Source organism: Sus scrofa, chromosome 14 (assembly GCF_000003025.6).
Source record: "Sus scrofa isolate TJ Tabasco breed Duroc chromosome 14, Sscrofa11.1, whole genome shotgun sequence".
Lineage (NCBI taxonomy): Eukaryota > Metazoa > Chordata > Mammalia > Artiodactyla > Suidae > Sus > Sus scrofa.
In genome coordinates, this window is record NC_010456.5 from 10722414 (window position 1) to 10738390 (window position 15977).

Here is a 15977-nt window from a genome sequence, read left to right on the forward strand (position 1 = left end):
ATGACAGCAGAGGCATTTGAGAACGATGTGGCAGCTCACGGAAATAAATATTTGCATCCACCAGTGAGACGGCTTAGCCTTGGCAGGACATTTCTCACCAGTCCTGTGCGAAGGTCTCCCACTGGGTCTATCCACAGCCCTCTCTTCGCTACTTTGATAGTTTGAAATACTGTCTTCCTGGTGTCATGCCTGTTCCTGATCATCTTCGGATCAAAACACAAACTCAAAACATGGCTCGAAAGTTGGGTCCCTCTCTCTCCAGCTTCATTTGACACCAGGTTTCTGACAGCCCAGCCTCTCAGCTCTGGCCAGACTGGCCTTCTGGAAGATCCTCATGAGCATCAGGCCAGTCCCATGAGAGTCTTTACCCATTCCATCCCCTTCCTTTCCCCTTTCGGCCAATGAAAGACTCCTCGTTCTACAGATCTCAGCTCAAACGTCAAAGTTTTCCTTCCCAGATAGCCTGTTCTGCCCTCCAGCCCAGGGTCCTGCTTATCCACGGTCTATGTTTCCAGGTTCCACCCCATCCTCTTGTATATACTTTTGGATTTTTTTTTTAATATGGTTTGTTGGATTTATGTCTATGTCCCCATGGAGATTAGAAGCCTGTTTGCATATGGTGCATGCATGAAGCCCAGCATATGGGACGTTCTCAGTAAATAACTAGAGGTTGAAAGAGAAATGCTCTTTGATATCCTTGTGAGGTGCATGGGCTGCAAGATGGCCACATGAATGCCCTCATTCCTTCTTGCATCTGCTGGCCATCAGGAGGCATGTCTAGTTCCCTCCCTGGAGCCTATACTGTCTCGTGACTTGCTTTCACTTCAGAACAAGATGGACTTGACACCGATCCAGGTCTGGGCTGCCTCTTCCGAAGCCTGGCAGCTTCTGCCCTGACTCGCTTGGAGAGAACTGCCACATAGCAGGAGAGCTGGTCTCAACCACTGGAGGAAGAGAGGCCATCAATTCTGCCACCCAGCTCCAACGGGGCCTCAACTCAGCCCTGCCCCACAGAGTCACAAGCGGTAACATGACTGTCATGTGAAGTTACTTTTTTTTTTTTTTTTTTTTTGCCACACTTGTGGCATGTGGAAGTTCCTGGGCCAGGAACCAACCCAGCAGCAATCCGAGCTGCAGTGACAATGCTGGATCCCTAACCCGCTGTGCCACCAGGGAACTCCCACAATCTCTAATTGTCTTGGGCATCCACAAAACTTGGAGTCATTATATGTCATTATATGTGCTCACCCCTTTTCCTTGCTAGTTTTCACATGTCACCATCTGAAACTTTGCTATGTATTTAATTGTGCAGATTTTCAGCTCCACTGGGGAGGGATTCATCTGTTTTTATCTCCAGTGATCCTCTAGCTGCCTGGCACTCAGTAGATGCTCAATGAAATTTTGCTGAATGAATGAATGAATCATTTTTTCTCTGCCTTGCTGTTTCCACTTGATAATCCCCTTGTCAGCTCTGCCTTCCCCCAAACATTCCATTTGTACACATATCCTCCCTCCTTACCGTGAGCTGTCTGCTGTCTTTTTATTATTATTATTATTATTTTAAAATAATTCTCAAATAGTCTCTGTCCACCAGAACCACAGCTCAACCCTCTGATTCAGAGACGAGAGCAATGGCTCAAATAACAATGCCTAGTTTGTATTTAAATAAGTAATATGTCCAGAGTTCTGACACATAACAATATGTTCAGTAAATGTTGCCCCTCCCCATCCCTTTCTTTTCTTTCTCTTTTTCACACCTCCAAGGGCATCCACTCCTCACATCCTATATCAACAAAGGTCAGTAATGGTCTGTGAACCAAATGAATTCTGATGAGATTAACATTTATTGCCATTTCCTCTGTGTTAGGCACTTTGCTAGGCAGCTGACCCATACACCATCCCATATTTTATGAAAAAGAAAGCCTAGGTTTCAATCTCAGGCCAACCCTCTTTCCACTCAGCACCCTGCCTTGGGTACCAGTGGGCTCTAGACAAAGAGGAAAAAGGCAAACATGATGCACATACTTCAGGTGCCCGAGCTTGCTTGAGGCACAGTTTATACCCTTCCTTCTTTCAGACATTGAAGGCTAACATGGTCAGATTCTCTCTATTCATCTTCGCGATCAAAACCTGTTTTTTAAAAATATTCATTCTAAAGTATAAAGGACTAATAACAACCTCAAGTGTGGTTTCCCTCCCTTGAAGGGATTCTGAGTTTCAACCAAACATTTAGGATGTGGGGAGTTCCTGGCGCGGCTCAGTGGAAACGAAACTGATTAGAATCCATGAGGCTGCAGATTTGATCCCTGACCTCACTCAGTGGGTTAAGGATCCGGTGTTGCCATGAGCTGTGGTGTAGGTTGCAGATGTGGCTTGGATCCTGCGTTGCTGTGGCTGTGGCAAAGGCCAGAGGCTGCAGCTCTGATTCGACCCCTAGCCTGGGAACCTCCATATGCCACAGGTGCGGCCCTAAAACAAAACAAAACAAAATTTAGGATGTGAAAAGAAAACAAGATGAGCAAAATTTGGACTGGAGAGCAGGCAAGTCAGATTCCTACCTGCTATCACACCATTCAGCCCAGCAGTGAACCCAGCCCTGGTGGCGAGGAGCTGGGGAGAGAGTGAAGTGTGGCATCCTTGAGGGGACAGAGCCTTCTCACAACACAGAGAGGGACCTTCGGCAATGACATGGAAAGTCCTCACCCACCTGGTTCCCCCCAGTCTGGTTCCTACACAGATGGGCCCTTCTCTCGCTGTGCATACTCTCATCTCTGCTCTGGTCTGAGTCTCCAGTTGCACTGTTCTCTGGCCACCAAGCACAGATCCATAAGCTCTTTTTCCCAAGAGAGTACTTGTCATACTTAAGAGCTCATGTCCCTTGGGTATAATAATATAATAATATAATGGCAGATTTATTCTTCTATTCACATATTGCAGGAAAAATGTACTTGAGATTGTGACTAAAATAACATCTCACTGATGGCTGAACACAAGTAGTGGAATCTTCAACTTCTAGAAGCTTCTGCAAGGATCTCCAGACAGTGAACTGTTATATTCTTCAGCACTTGTAAGACACTTTGGGGACCAGCCTCACAAATGTGTGATGATCCTTTTCCATTTGTCTCCTTAACTAGACTGTGAGGTCCCTGAAGGCAGGGCATGTGCTCTATTCGTCTTGTTGTTCTAACCCAGTGCCTGTTACTGATCATACTATCAATAACTCCTGGAATAAACAGTGTCTTACTTATTTGGTGTCAGGAGGGAACTGTGGACCACAGATGTGGTAGGTTTAGGAATCTTGTGCCTTACTTAGCAGCCTTATCAGATACTGCTAATATTAAGTTTTCAATCTCCCTCCTGTGGTAACCACATTGTTAGGATTTCAAGGACAGCCAGGGGACTTCCTGTGGATTAAGGATCCAGCATTGCTGCAGCTGTGGTGTAGGTCTCAGCAGTAGCTCAGATTCGATCCCTGGCCCAGGAGCCTACATATGCTGTGGGTATGGTCCTACACACACACAAAAAGGACAGCCAGGAATTCAGGGTGTGCCTGTCTAGTCACAACTCCCCTCCACCCTAACATCTTCACTGCAGCGTAACCAGCTCCCTAAGAGAGCAGATCCAAGAGGGAGGCTCTGATTAAGACAGATCCTCCCTTCCCTAGAGGACCTCGAAACCCAGCCTATTATGTTCGTCAACTTAGATAGCTAAGGCAAAGAACCCAGAAGGAGAACCCCTGAAGTCCCAAATTCCCAGTCCCCTATCATTCGTTACCTGAGCTAGTTGCACCAACTGATTCTGTATGACTCCTAACAAGACCCCAGGTAGGTCCCATCACAACTACCCCTTCTTTACTGCAGTCCTTAGATACAGGCAGACATCAGCAACATCCCCTATAATCCCCAGCCTCTTAACTGTTAGAAAGTAGCATCTGGCTTTCCTGATTGGTCTTTCTTTTTTTTTTTTCTCTTCTTTTTTCTTTTTATGGATGCACCTGTAGCATATGGAAGTTCCCAAGCTAGGGGTTGAATCAGAGCTGCAACTGCCGGCCTACACCACAGCCACAGCAACACAGGATCCAAGCTGCATCTACCACCTACGCTACAGCTTGCGGCACACCAGATCCTTAACCTAATGAGCAAGGCCAGGGATCAAACCCATATCTTTAACAGACACTATGTCAAGGTCTCAACCTACTGAGCTACCTAGTGGGAATGCCTGATTGGTCTTCTTTTAAATTCACGACTCTGAAATCTCAAACATGTCCTCAGTGACTCCACTAAATTTCTACAATCTATTTACTCTCTCACCTCAAAGATCATGCTTTCACATCTTCTTTTACTTCTCAAACCACCACAATTTCCTATTCCTTCCTCACTCTTTGTTCATGGTCTTGCTTCTTATTTCACTGAGGACATAAATATATTTTGAAGATGTCTTTACTGTCCCCCTCCACGTCTGCTTGCCTCTGTGATCGTACTCCCGCCCCCTGCCTCCTGTCACTTCCTAACACCTCCTCCCAGGCCTACACCATCCGATCACTCTGCTCCATCACTTCCATCAGAATATAAACGTGATACCCTATTTCCAACCCTTGAAAATTCTCTCTAGATCCTTCCAGCTACCCTCCACTTCCCAGCCCCATTGTCTATGGAGTGGAGTTGCCTATTTTCACTCTTCCCACATTGTCTTTCATTCTGTCAAGAAAGTATACAATCAGACGTCTATCACCGACACTCCACTGAAACTATCATCAAAAGACCTCCTCACATCAGCAAGGACCTCCACATGGCCAAGACCAGGTTGACCCCCAGTCCTCCTCTGACTTGGCCTAGCAGCTGCATGAGACACTCTTGCCTTTGTGAAACATGGCCATCTGGCTTTGGGGACACCATGCTCTCTTGAGTTTCTTCCTATCTCCTGGACCAGCCCTTCTCAGTCTCTTTTGTTGGTTGGTTCTCTTCCTCTAACCACCTCTGAAATATCAGGATGCCCAAGGCTCGGTCCTTATCTCTCTTTTCTCTCCACGCTTTCTCTCTTGCAGATCCTTTCATTTCCATGGCTTTAAATATGTTGATGTGTCGCAAGTTTATATCATAGCCCAGCTTCTTCTCTCGTCTCTAAATTTGTGTCTAACTGCCTACTTGACATCTGTACTTAGGCATCGGATAGACACTTCTTCCCATGGGCTGTGCAGGATAAGCACTTGTACTTCACACTCCTGCCAGCCCCGTATAACCCCGTCATTCTCTAGGTTTCCCAATCTCAGTAAAAAGCACTACTATTGACCCAGTTGTTAGGGTCCCAAATCTGGAAGTTATCTTTCCTCCTCTCTTTTCTCATACCCTATGTCCAAACTTGTCAGCTCTGCCTTTGAAATAAGTGCCAAACTTAACCCCTTCATGTCATCCCCGCCTGTCTCACCTGAGGGCAGGGCATCCCTACCTTTCTTCGCTTGACGACCCCAACAGCCTCCTAACTAATCTCTCTTGTTCGACTCTCACCCCGAAACAGCCCTCACTTCTCCCAACAATCAGAATGATTCTTTCAAAATATGAGACCTGCCACTCACTTGCGAAAGCCCCTCTGATTGGATGGCTTCCCATCCCAATTAGAATAACAGGCAAATTCTGGCCAAAAAGATAGGTCAGGTTCCTTTCCATCTCTGTTTCCTGAAACTCCCTGTTTCCTCTACCCAGAAAACCCTTCCTCCCTGACTTTGCAAGGCTTGCTCCTCACTGCAGTCAGGTGTCTGCTCAAATATCACCTTTTCAAAGAGGACCTTTCTGACTACCCACCAAATTGTCATACTGCTCTCTAGCCTCTTATTTGTTTAGTTTTAAGATAGTGCTTATTAGTCCTTGACTTCTTAGGCTATATCTATTTGTTTCTGTCCATTTCACCCCAAATATTGCAAACATCTTACTGCAAGGTTTTTTTTTTTTTTTTTGCCTTGTTCATCCTAAGTGTCTAGAACAAGTGCTTAATAAATACTTGGCAAGTGAACAGATGCATGAGTAAATGTGCAAACTTCAGGAGGAAGAGATGGGATGCAGACAGGTATGTAAGCAGGCAGTGGCTTGGGTAGGGAAAGTTATTTAAATAAATCCAAAGCGCTGAAGTACTTCTAGGAGCAGAATGAACAATAATGATGGAAGGCCAGGGAGCAGACTCTAAAGGGCCTCTTGAGCAGCCCTATTGGGTAGAAATTTCCGCAGTGGTGAACATGTCCTTTATCTCTGCCTTTCAAAACCATAGCCACTGGCCACAGGTGGCTCTTGAACACTTGAAATGTGGCTAGCGGGACTGAGGAACTGGCATTAATTTTCTTTAATTTTAACTTGCATGAAATAGCCACATGGGGCCGGTGGCTGTGGTATTAGACAGCAAAGCTTGGAACTTGAGGAATGCCTTTTCCCCACCTGTGACTTCAGGATAATAATGCATCCTTCACAGAGTTATTGAGATGATTACGGGTCTAAAAATAATAGCTTTTATTGTTACACAGAGATGCAAATTCATGTACTTTCAGTACACGCCATTTAAACTGGCTCTGAAGTACAGAAGCAGACTTTTATTGATTTTTACTATAACTTTTATTCTCTGGACTTTGTGGATAACAAATGTGTGGGTCTATATTTGTGCTCATAAGCTAAATATAGCAAACAACTATTTTGGGATCTCATGAAGCCCTTTCACAGACAGACAATATTCCAAGTGGATCAGCTTGCTGATACTACTAATGAACTAATTAGTTTTGACAACAGCTAATTTAGCATTTGCAAAAATTGGGTTTGTAACATTAACGTATTATTTTCAAACAGTGTCATCTGCAGCTGCCGGAAGGATTTGGATAAGAGCAGTGTTTGCTTTAATACTTAGTATTAAAATAAAGAGGAAAGTATTTACTTATTGGAAATATTATGTTAAATTCTTTAAAGGTTAAATTGGTTTGGACATAATATCATTTTTTTTCCTTGTCAGTGGCTCACCATACTTTCTTCCACATGAATCCAGAAAATAATGTTAACACAGATATAGGACATAAACAGACCATTATAACTAACCCTTAGGAATAATCTAATCTAATAATAAAATTACACCTTTGTTCAGAATAAGCACGGTGCTTATTTTTAGGCCAAGAGAATTTGCTGTCCACAGCAGCAGAGGTGAAAGTGGCATTCCACCAGCCTTTGCCTAAGCGCCGGGTGGAGCCGCTGAAACTCGACATCTGAGGATGGATGTATTTAAATTAAACACATGCTTCCAAGCATTAAGAAAAGTTGACGTTCTTTTAAGGAGACCAATTAATCTGCATCAGTAGGAAGCCACTTTGCAGTAGCTGAAAAAGTGCCCTAAGGACTTAATAGAAATGAGATAGGAGCAGAAAGGGAATGAAAATTCACTTTTCTACAGGGGAGTCTTTCCTAACTGCCCTCCTAGCTCTGCCGTTTGAAATGCAGATCCCTTTCTCTTCCACGCCAGACTGTGCTCTAGGGTAGCAGAAAGGGAAGGGGGTGAAGCCCCCTAAATGCGAAGAAGAGGTGTTGTAAAGACTTACCAATGGGCATCACTAAGAAAAAAGGCAGCCAGCAGAGGACGAAGCAGCCGACCACTATGCCCAGTGTCTTGGCCGCTTTCTTCTCTCGGGAAAACTTGAGGAGTCTCACGGAGAAGTGCGTCTTGTTCTTGGCGCTGGTCACCCCGCTGCCTCCGACCGGGGCGTTTTTCCGATGGATGCGGAGTGTCACCTGCTCTGAGTCCGACTTGTCGGTCTTGAGACCCGATTTGAGGCCCCGGCTCTCCCTCTTGGCCACCACGTAGACCCGGCAGTACATAACCAGGATGATGGTCAGCGGCACGTAGAAGGAGCCCAGCGCGGAGAAGAGCACGTAGCCCGGTTCCTCATTGATCTGGCAGATGGTCTCGTCCTCAGGTGCCGGCTGCCTCCAGCCGAACAGAGGCCCTATGGAGATGACCAGGGAGAGCGCCCACACGCAGAGCAGAGCCATCAGGCCCCGTTTCTGGGTGACGATGGTGGGGTAGCGCAGCGGGTAGCTCACGCCGATGTAGCGGTCGATGGAGATGATGCAGAGTCCCATGATGGATGCAGTGCAGCACAAGACGTCCACCGCCGCCCAGATGTTGCAGAAGACCCTGCCAAAGGCCCAGTAGCCCAGGATCTCGAAGATAGCGGAGAAGGGCAGCACCGTAGAAGTGAGCAGAAGGTCGGCCACCGCCAGGTTGACGATGTAGTAGTGAGTGACCGAGTGAAGATGCCGGTGGCAGGCCACGGAAAGGATCACAAGGATGTTCCCCAGTACCCCGAAAATGATGAGCCCCCCCAAGATCACCCCAAGCAGAATGGCCTTGGAAATATTCACCGGTGGCGGCGGGTGGGTGCAGTTGGAGCTGTCTGAGGCATTTCCAGAAAGAAACACCATGGTCCCAGCCGGAGCAGGGCGAGGTGCCGCTCTTGAGGGCCACTCCCGGGAGGCGCGAAGGCGGACGCGGGAGTGGGGGGAGTGGGGAGTCAAAAGGTCACGGCTCGGGGGAGTCTTGCCTGCCGCGGTTGTCTGGGGGTAAGAGAGAGCGTGCGGGTGGGAAGCACCCCCGGGCAGCCCTGGAAATCCTCAGAAGGCCACATAAAGGGGCAGGGCATTAAAGACAACATGGCCAGGGGCGCGCGGGGCTGCCTGCTGACCCTCTCCACCTGCTGCGCTGGCCCAGGGCCCCAACTCCCTCCCTTCGCAAGATTTAGAGCGAAGCTTGAGGAGATGCGTTGCAAAATGCAATCCCAGGATTACGGGAGTCTCCTTTTCTGCACTGTCTGATCCATCCGGGTCAGAAGATTGAGCATTCTGCACATAATTTGGAATTCCCCCCCAAACCACAAGCAAGCACTGGTCTGCCGTCGACTCTCAAAGCTGGGGACTAAAGGCATCTGGGCACTTCACACCGCCAGTAGTTGCCCACGGTGTGGCTGGACTCATGCTTGACCCATCTTCTAGGCGCAGAGGTCGGGGACATGGATGTGAAATATTTGCCAAGACCGAGGCGGCTGCGGAGCAGTTGTTTGCCAGCGTCCTCCTGAAAAAAGCGCAAAGAGAAATGCCGGGTGTAAGTCAGGCGCCCTGAGGAGGGAGGCTGTGTCGGGCTCGACGGGTAATCCTACCCGGCTGGGAACCCGCGTGCTCTGCGGTCTTGAAGCGGCTTGCCCTGCCGCAGCCGAGCGCGCAGGAGGGGACCGCGAGTTGTGCGGCGCCGCTGGGAACCTTGCCCTGGCGCGCTTCGGCGCGCGGCCTCTAGCCAGGTTCAAGAACCGAAGCAAACAAACCCCAAGCTGCAGCGCCCCGCGGCCACACAGTGAAATTAAAATCCCCAAGCCCGCGAGGCGCGACTGCGGCTGACCGTTCTGTCGCACCAAGCCGAGCAGGTGGACACCCGGAGAATCTACCCGGTTGCCATTTGAACAGGTTGCTTCGCAGTCACCTGGAAGGGGAGGCCTGGGAGAGGGAGCCATTGCGACCCGGGACCTCAGGGCCAGTGACACGCTCACGCGGGAGGAATTCACACTTGAATGTGTGGAGCGCGCCGGTCTGTCGACCCAACAAACGGGCCTGAGAGCCGGGTCCAGAGCAAAGCCCTCGGGACTCAAGGAGGGCTGTACGCGACCTGGGTCGGTCCAGGATTCCTTTCCAAGCCGCAGGATCAGTGGTCCCGGAGGACTCGAACCTCAAGCCACACCCAGGCTGGCTTTGGGGGTCCAGGGGGGAGGAGTGGGAGCGGGCAGCCTCACTCTACCGAAGGGGCTTTGCACGCGGCAGTCATTGCGGAATTTGTAAGCATAAAAAAATCAAATGCACGCGCTAGCGGGTGGAGGACGCCTCGTATTTTCTGAGCTGGGGGCCACAGTCTGCGTCAGAAAGCTAGGTTTCCACAGCTGCAAGCTGACCAGAGGGACGCAGGAAGGAATGCGGGGAGTGGGGACCCACCTTGCCTTGTAAGGACTCTGCGGTTGGGCCCTGAGGCGGGATTCCCCGGCCGAGGCTACTGCGAAAACCACAAGTTCTAGAGCTCACAGGTGGTACTAAAAACAACCAGCTGCAGAAACCCGTTCCCCACTACCTTGGAGAAGAGAAATACGGGGTTCAAAACACACTTGTTAACTAAGAGGTAACTTCCCAGAATATATAAGGGAAACAAGGTGGGGTGGGGATGCGGGTGAAAAGGGCGGGAGGAGCTTGGGGAAAAGTGGGAGTTGGGTCTCACCCGGAGGCCCGGGGACGTTTGCCCTCACCCTCCGGTCCCCGCTGGAATGCTGGCGCCCGGAGCTGCAGCGCACTCACCTGGAGCGCGAATGCAGAGCCACCCGCCCGCGCGCCGGCGTGAGTGGACCGGCTTTCGGTCCCAGGAGCGGCTCCGTCGCCTCCTCCCTGGGAGAAGAGGGGACTGTCTCTCCGACGAAGCGATTCCTAGTCCTTTTGCACCAGCTGACTCACCCCTCTACCACAGACGTCTTTACGCTCCTGGCTCGCAGATGCTTTACCTGGAGATTTTAAAAAGAAAAAGAAAAAAAGAGAGAAAAAATACAGCCAGGCAATAACTCCACCTTCACCCTTTTAATATTCAGCACACCGACATCAGCAAAGAATCGCAAGGAACTTTGCAGCTCTCGCTGACGTAACACAGCCAGTAGCCCCAGCTAGTACCGTAATCTCCTGCTGTTACCGTATTACTCTGAGGTAACAGGCAAAGCGAGCACTGCAGGTTCAGCACAGCAGAATTTTGTTTTTGTTTTCGTTTTTTTATTTGCCTTGAGTGAATTGGGCTCGGGTTTTACTTTAAGAAAGTGTCTTTGGCGGAGGGAGAGTGAGGAGAAGAGATTTTTTACTTGTAGTAAATAACTTCTTTAAATGATCTGATAAAAAAACAAACAAACAAACAAACAAACAAACAGAGTTCCCTCCGTGGCTCAGCGGTTAACGAACCTGACCAGCATCCATGAGGACGCGGGTTCCATCCCCGGCCTCGCTCAGTGGGTTAAGGATCTGGCATTGCCTTGAGCTGTGGTGTAGGTTGCAGACACGGCTCAGATCCCGCGTTGCTGTGGCTGTGGCGTAGGCTGGAGGTTACCGCTCCAACTGGACCCCTAGCCTGGGAAGCTCCATATGCCTCGGATACGGCCCTAAAAGCCAAAAAGCCAAAAAAGAAAAAAAGGAAAAAAAAAAAAAGAGAAAAATCGACACTTGCCAGACGCATATTACTGTGCATATGATGTGTTCAAAGAAATGCTTAATAAAATTGCTTTTGAAAAGCTTGATTCAATTAACACTTGGACTAGGTTCTGTTAAAACGAAAAGAAGCATATTGTTATGCAAAATATTCAGGTAAATTATATTATTTGCAGATGTTTCAAGATGAATGTAAAATCAGACAAAATTCAATAAATCTGATAGTAATAAAATTATAATTCCAGGAAAAATACAGTGAGCATATCTAAACCTTACGAAATATGATCCATCTCTCATTTCTTCAGACAAATGGATTTAGAAAGTATGAGAGTCCCACTGCACTTTCTTACATGGTTTAGTGTTTTTAAAGTGCTATATATTATTTTCCAGTTTCTATAAGAAAATATATCCTTTCAAAGAGAGTAACTTCTCTTTACTTCTCTTTAATTCATGAATTGTTGGCATATGAAAGGTTGGCATTACCAGTCTTATTTACTACTTTCTGGTAAATTCCATGTTTTGTTGGCTTTACAGTTGAATAAAGCCATATGGGTTTTGGAATAGTGGGAAAAGACCAGAATTTTCTCCACTCTGATTCCCACATCCTAGCTCACCTTTCATCTTCATTGATTCAGACAAAACACACAGTTAGTAGTTAGTAGGTTTCCTTCCTTTTTCCTTTTCTTCCTTCCTTCCTTCCTTCCTTCCTTCCTCTCTCTCTCTCTCTCTCTCTCGCTTTCTCTCTCTCTCTCTCCCTTCCTTTCTTCCTTTCTCTCTTTTTAGGGCCCCACCTTCAGCATATGGAGGTTCCCAGGCTACGGGTCAAATCAGAGCTACAGCTGCTGGCATACAGCGCAGCCACAGCCACGCAGGAGCCAAGCCTCATTTGCAACCTACACCACAGTTCACGGCAACACCGGATCCTTAACCCACTGATGGAGGCCAGGGGTGGAACCCGAATCTTCATCAATACTAGTTGGGCTCGTTACTGCCGAGCCACAGGAACTTCCAGTAGGTTTTCTTTTCTTTTTTTTTTTTTAATTTATTTTCCCACTGTACAGCAAGGGCGTCAGGTTATCCTTACATGTATACATTACAATTACATTTTTTTCCCCACCCTTTCTTCTGTTGCAACATGAGTATCTAGACAAAGTTCTCAATGCTATTCAGCAGGATCTCCTTGTAAATCTATTCTAAGTTGTGTCTGATAAGCCCAAGCTCCCCATCCCTCCCACTCCCTCCCCTCCAATCAGGCAGCCACAAGTCTCTTCTCCAAGTCCATGATTTTCTTTTCTGAGGAGATGTTCATTTGTGCTGGATATTAGATTCCAGTTATAAGTGATATCATATGGTATTTGACTTTGTCTTTCTGGCTCATTTCACTCCATATGAGAGTCTCTAGTTCCATCCATGTTGCTGCAAATGGCATTATGTCATTCTTTTTTATGGCCGAGTAGTATTCCATTGTGTATATATACCACTTCTTCCGAATCCAATCATCTGTCGATGGACATTTGGGTTGTTTCCATGTCCTGGCTATTGTGAATAGTGCTGCAATGAACATGCGGGTGCATGTGTCTCTTTTAAGTGGAGTTTTGTCCGGATAGATGCCCAAGTGGGATTGTGGGGTCATATGGAAGTTCTATGTATATATTTCTAAGGTATCTCCAAACTGTTCTCCATAGTGGCTGTACCAGTTTACATTCCCACCAGCAGTGCAGGAGGGTTCCCTTTTCTCCACACCCCCTCCAGCACTTGTTATTTGTGGACTTATTAATGATGGCCATTCTGACTGGTGTGAGGTGGTATCTCAGTAGATTTTCTTAAACCTAGTAACAAAAAGAAAACTTTAAGCAGAGGCGAGTTCTTGAATTCCCTCCCCTGAACAAAAGTTTATTAATATTGCTACCTTTGGGAGTTCCCGTCGTGGCGCAGTGGTTAACAAATCCGACTAGGAACCATGAGGTTGCGGGTTCGGTCCCTGCCCTTGCTCAGTGGGTTAATGATCCGGTGTTGCCGTGAGCTGTGGTGTAGGTTGCAGATGTGGCTCGGATCCCGAGTTGCTGTGGCTCTGGCGTAGGCCGGTGGTTACAGCTCCGATTCAACCCCTAGCCTGGGAACCTCCATATGCCGCGGGAGCGGCCCAAGAAAAAGCAACAACAACAACAAAAGACCAAAAAAAAAAAAAATATATTGCTACCTTTGCGGGGGCTGGGGGGGGGTTGTTTGGAAGACATTTCCCCCTGCTATACCTCAAAATGCCTCAGAGGAAGGGCCTCAGAAGGATCAGGGAGCCCTGCTTCGTTGAAGAACTAATACTTAGATGAACTTCTTACTTGTAAACAATACCACCCTCCCATCTATAGGGTAGTATCAATATCTATCATTTTAAAAAAATTTTATTGAAGTATGGTTTATTTACAATGTAGTGTTAATTTCTGCTGCATATCAAAGTGACTCAAGTATATTTATTCTTTTTCGTATTTTTTCCATTACGGTTTATCACAGGATATAGAATACGCTTCCCTGTGCTACACAGTTAAGGACTTGTTGGTTATCCACCCTATGATAGTTTCCTTCGGAATTCCCAATGTGGGTCACTGGAAATGGATCTGACTGGTATCCATGAGGATGCAGGTGTGCTCCCTGGTCCCCCTCGCTGGGTTGGGGATCCAGCGTTGCCATGAGCTGTGGTGTAGGTCACAGATTCAGCTTGGATCCTGCATTGCTGTGGCTGTTGTGTAGGCCGACAGCTGTAGCTCCAATTTGACCCCTGGCCTGGGAGCTTCCATATGCCTCTGGTGCAGCCCTCAAAAGACCAAAAAAAAAAAAAAAAAAAAAGTTAGCCTCTGCTAATCTCAAACTCCCAGTCTTTCCCTCCCTTCCCCCCCACCCCCATCCCCCTTGACAATCACAGACTTGGTTGTCTCATAGATTATATCTATGAGTCTGTTTTTGTTTCATAGACATGTTGATTTGTGTCGTATGTTGGATTCCACATATAAGTGATAACATATGATATTTGTCTAAGTGATAACATGTGATATTTGTCTTTCTCTTTCTGACTTGCTTCACTCAATTATGATCATCTCTAGGTCCATCCATGTTGCTGCAAATGGCATTATTTCATTATTTTTAATGACTTATATTCCATTGTGTATGGTATACCTTATCCTCCTGATTCATTCATCTATCAATAGACATTTAGGTTGTTTCCATGTCTTAGCTATTGGAAATAGTGCTGCTATGAACATAGGGGTGCTTGTATCTTGAATGACAGTTTTGTCTGACTATGTGCCCAGGAGTGGGATTGTTGGATCATATGGCAACTCCGCTTTTATTTTTTGGAGGAAACTTCATACCATTTTCCATAGTGGCTGAACCTGTGTACATTCCCACCAACAGTGTAGGAGGGCTCCCTTTCCTCCACACCGTCTAAAGAGGGCATTTATTATTTGCAGTCTTATTAACGATGGCCATTCTGACTGGTGTGAGGTGGTAGGTACCTCGCTGTAGTTTTCAGTTGCATTTCTCTGATAATTATCAATGATGAGAATCTTTTCATGTGCTTATTGGCCATCTGTGCGTCTTCTTTGGAGAAAGGTCTATTTGCATCTTGTGCACATTTTTTGATTGGGTTGGGTTTTTTTTTTGTTATTAAATTGTACAAGCTGTTTGTATATTTTGGAAATTAAGCCCTTGTCTGTCACATCATTTGCAAATATTTTCTCCCAGTCCATAGGTTGTCTTTTCATTTTGTTTATGGTTTCCTTTGCTGTGCAAAAGCTTGTAAGTTTGATTAGGTCCCACTTGTTTATTTTTGCTTTTATTTCTATTGCCTTGGGAGACTGACCTAAGAAAATATTTGTACAATTTATGTCAGAGAATGTTTTGCCTATGTTCTTTTTTAGGAGTGTTATGGTATCTTGTCTTCTACTTAAGCCATTAAGCCTTTTGGAGTGTGTTTTTGTGTTTTATGGTGTAAGGGTGACACCTATCATATGTAATTAGACTTTATTTGATTTGACTTTAATGTTCTTTTTAATATATATACACAAATGGCTGTCTCATTCATAAAGTGAATTTTATGTTGTAGGAGAAACATACAAGGGAAGGAGATAGGAAATCTGGGTTCACCCTAATTACTAAGTTCCTCGCTCTCTGAGATGCAGCCCCCTCAGTTGGAGAAAGCTGTACTACAATTCCCTACTTCTACTTCTTATCATTAAATTATGTATACAGTGTCTGTTCTTCAGAAATTCCATCCACCAGAGCAATATTTAATGCTTAGTTTCATATTCATTAAACTTATCCCATGAGTGCACGCTTTCTATTAAGATCTGCTCCGTGGTAGATAAGGGAAGTGGTGTTATCAAGAAGAGCAACTGAAAATTGCTCAGCTCTGCAGGGTCAAAGGGTACAAAGGCTTTTGGAACTCCCAGCACCACTGCCCCCCAACAAACAAGCATCCTTCAGAATCCCACCTCCACCCTCCAACTAAGTAGCCAGTGCCAAGACTGGGAAATGCAGCTCTTTATTTCCAACTTGTCCCCCTGCATGCTACTAGGTAGGTCTTTCAGATCTACTTCTAAACCTGTGACCATTCATCTTGCTAAACTCTCTCTCAAAACCATTTTTTTCCCACATAGCTCATCACAGACCCACGAAGCAGAAACTATTCATCTCCTTAAGGCATGGTTGAATTCAGAGTCCAGAAGGTGTTGAGTTAGACCCATGGGAAGG

General features: G+C 46.5%; 1 protein-coding gene across 15 annotated transcripts in view; it reads right to left on the reverse strand.

Moving 5' to 3' along the window:
* ADRA1A (adrenoceptor alpha 1A) overlaps window positions 1-10965 on the reverse strand; it is a 109988-nt gene extending 99023 nt beyond the window's left edge. For 4 of the 15 annotated variants that reach the window (XR_002338270.1, XM_021071787.1, XM_021071785.1 and 1 more), the window contains exons 1-2: window positions 10350-10962; window positions 7562-9090 (exon numbers count right to left, since the gene is read on the reverse strand). Coding sequence is in view for 12 of the 15 variants with exons in the window: in XM_021071787.1 (XP_020927446.1) it covers window positions 7562-8444 (883 nt within the window). In the remaining 3 variants the exon portion in view is untranslated. 15 annotated transcript variants of the gene reach the window in all.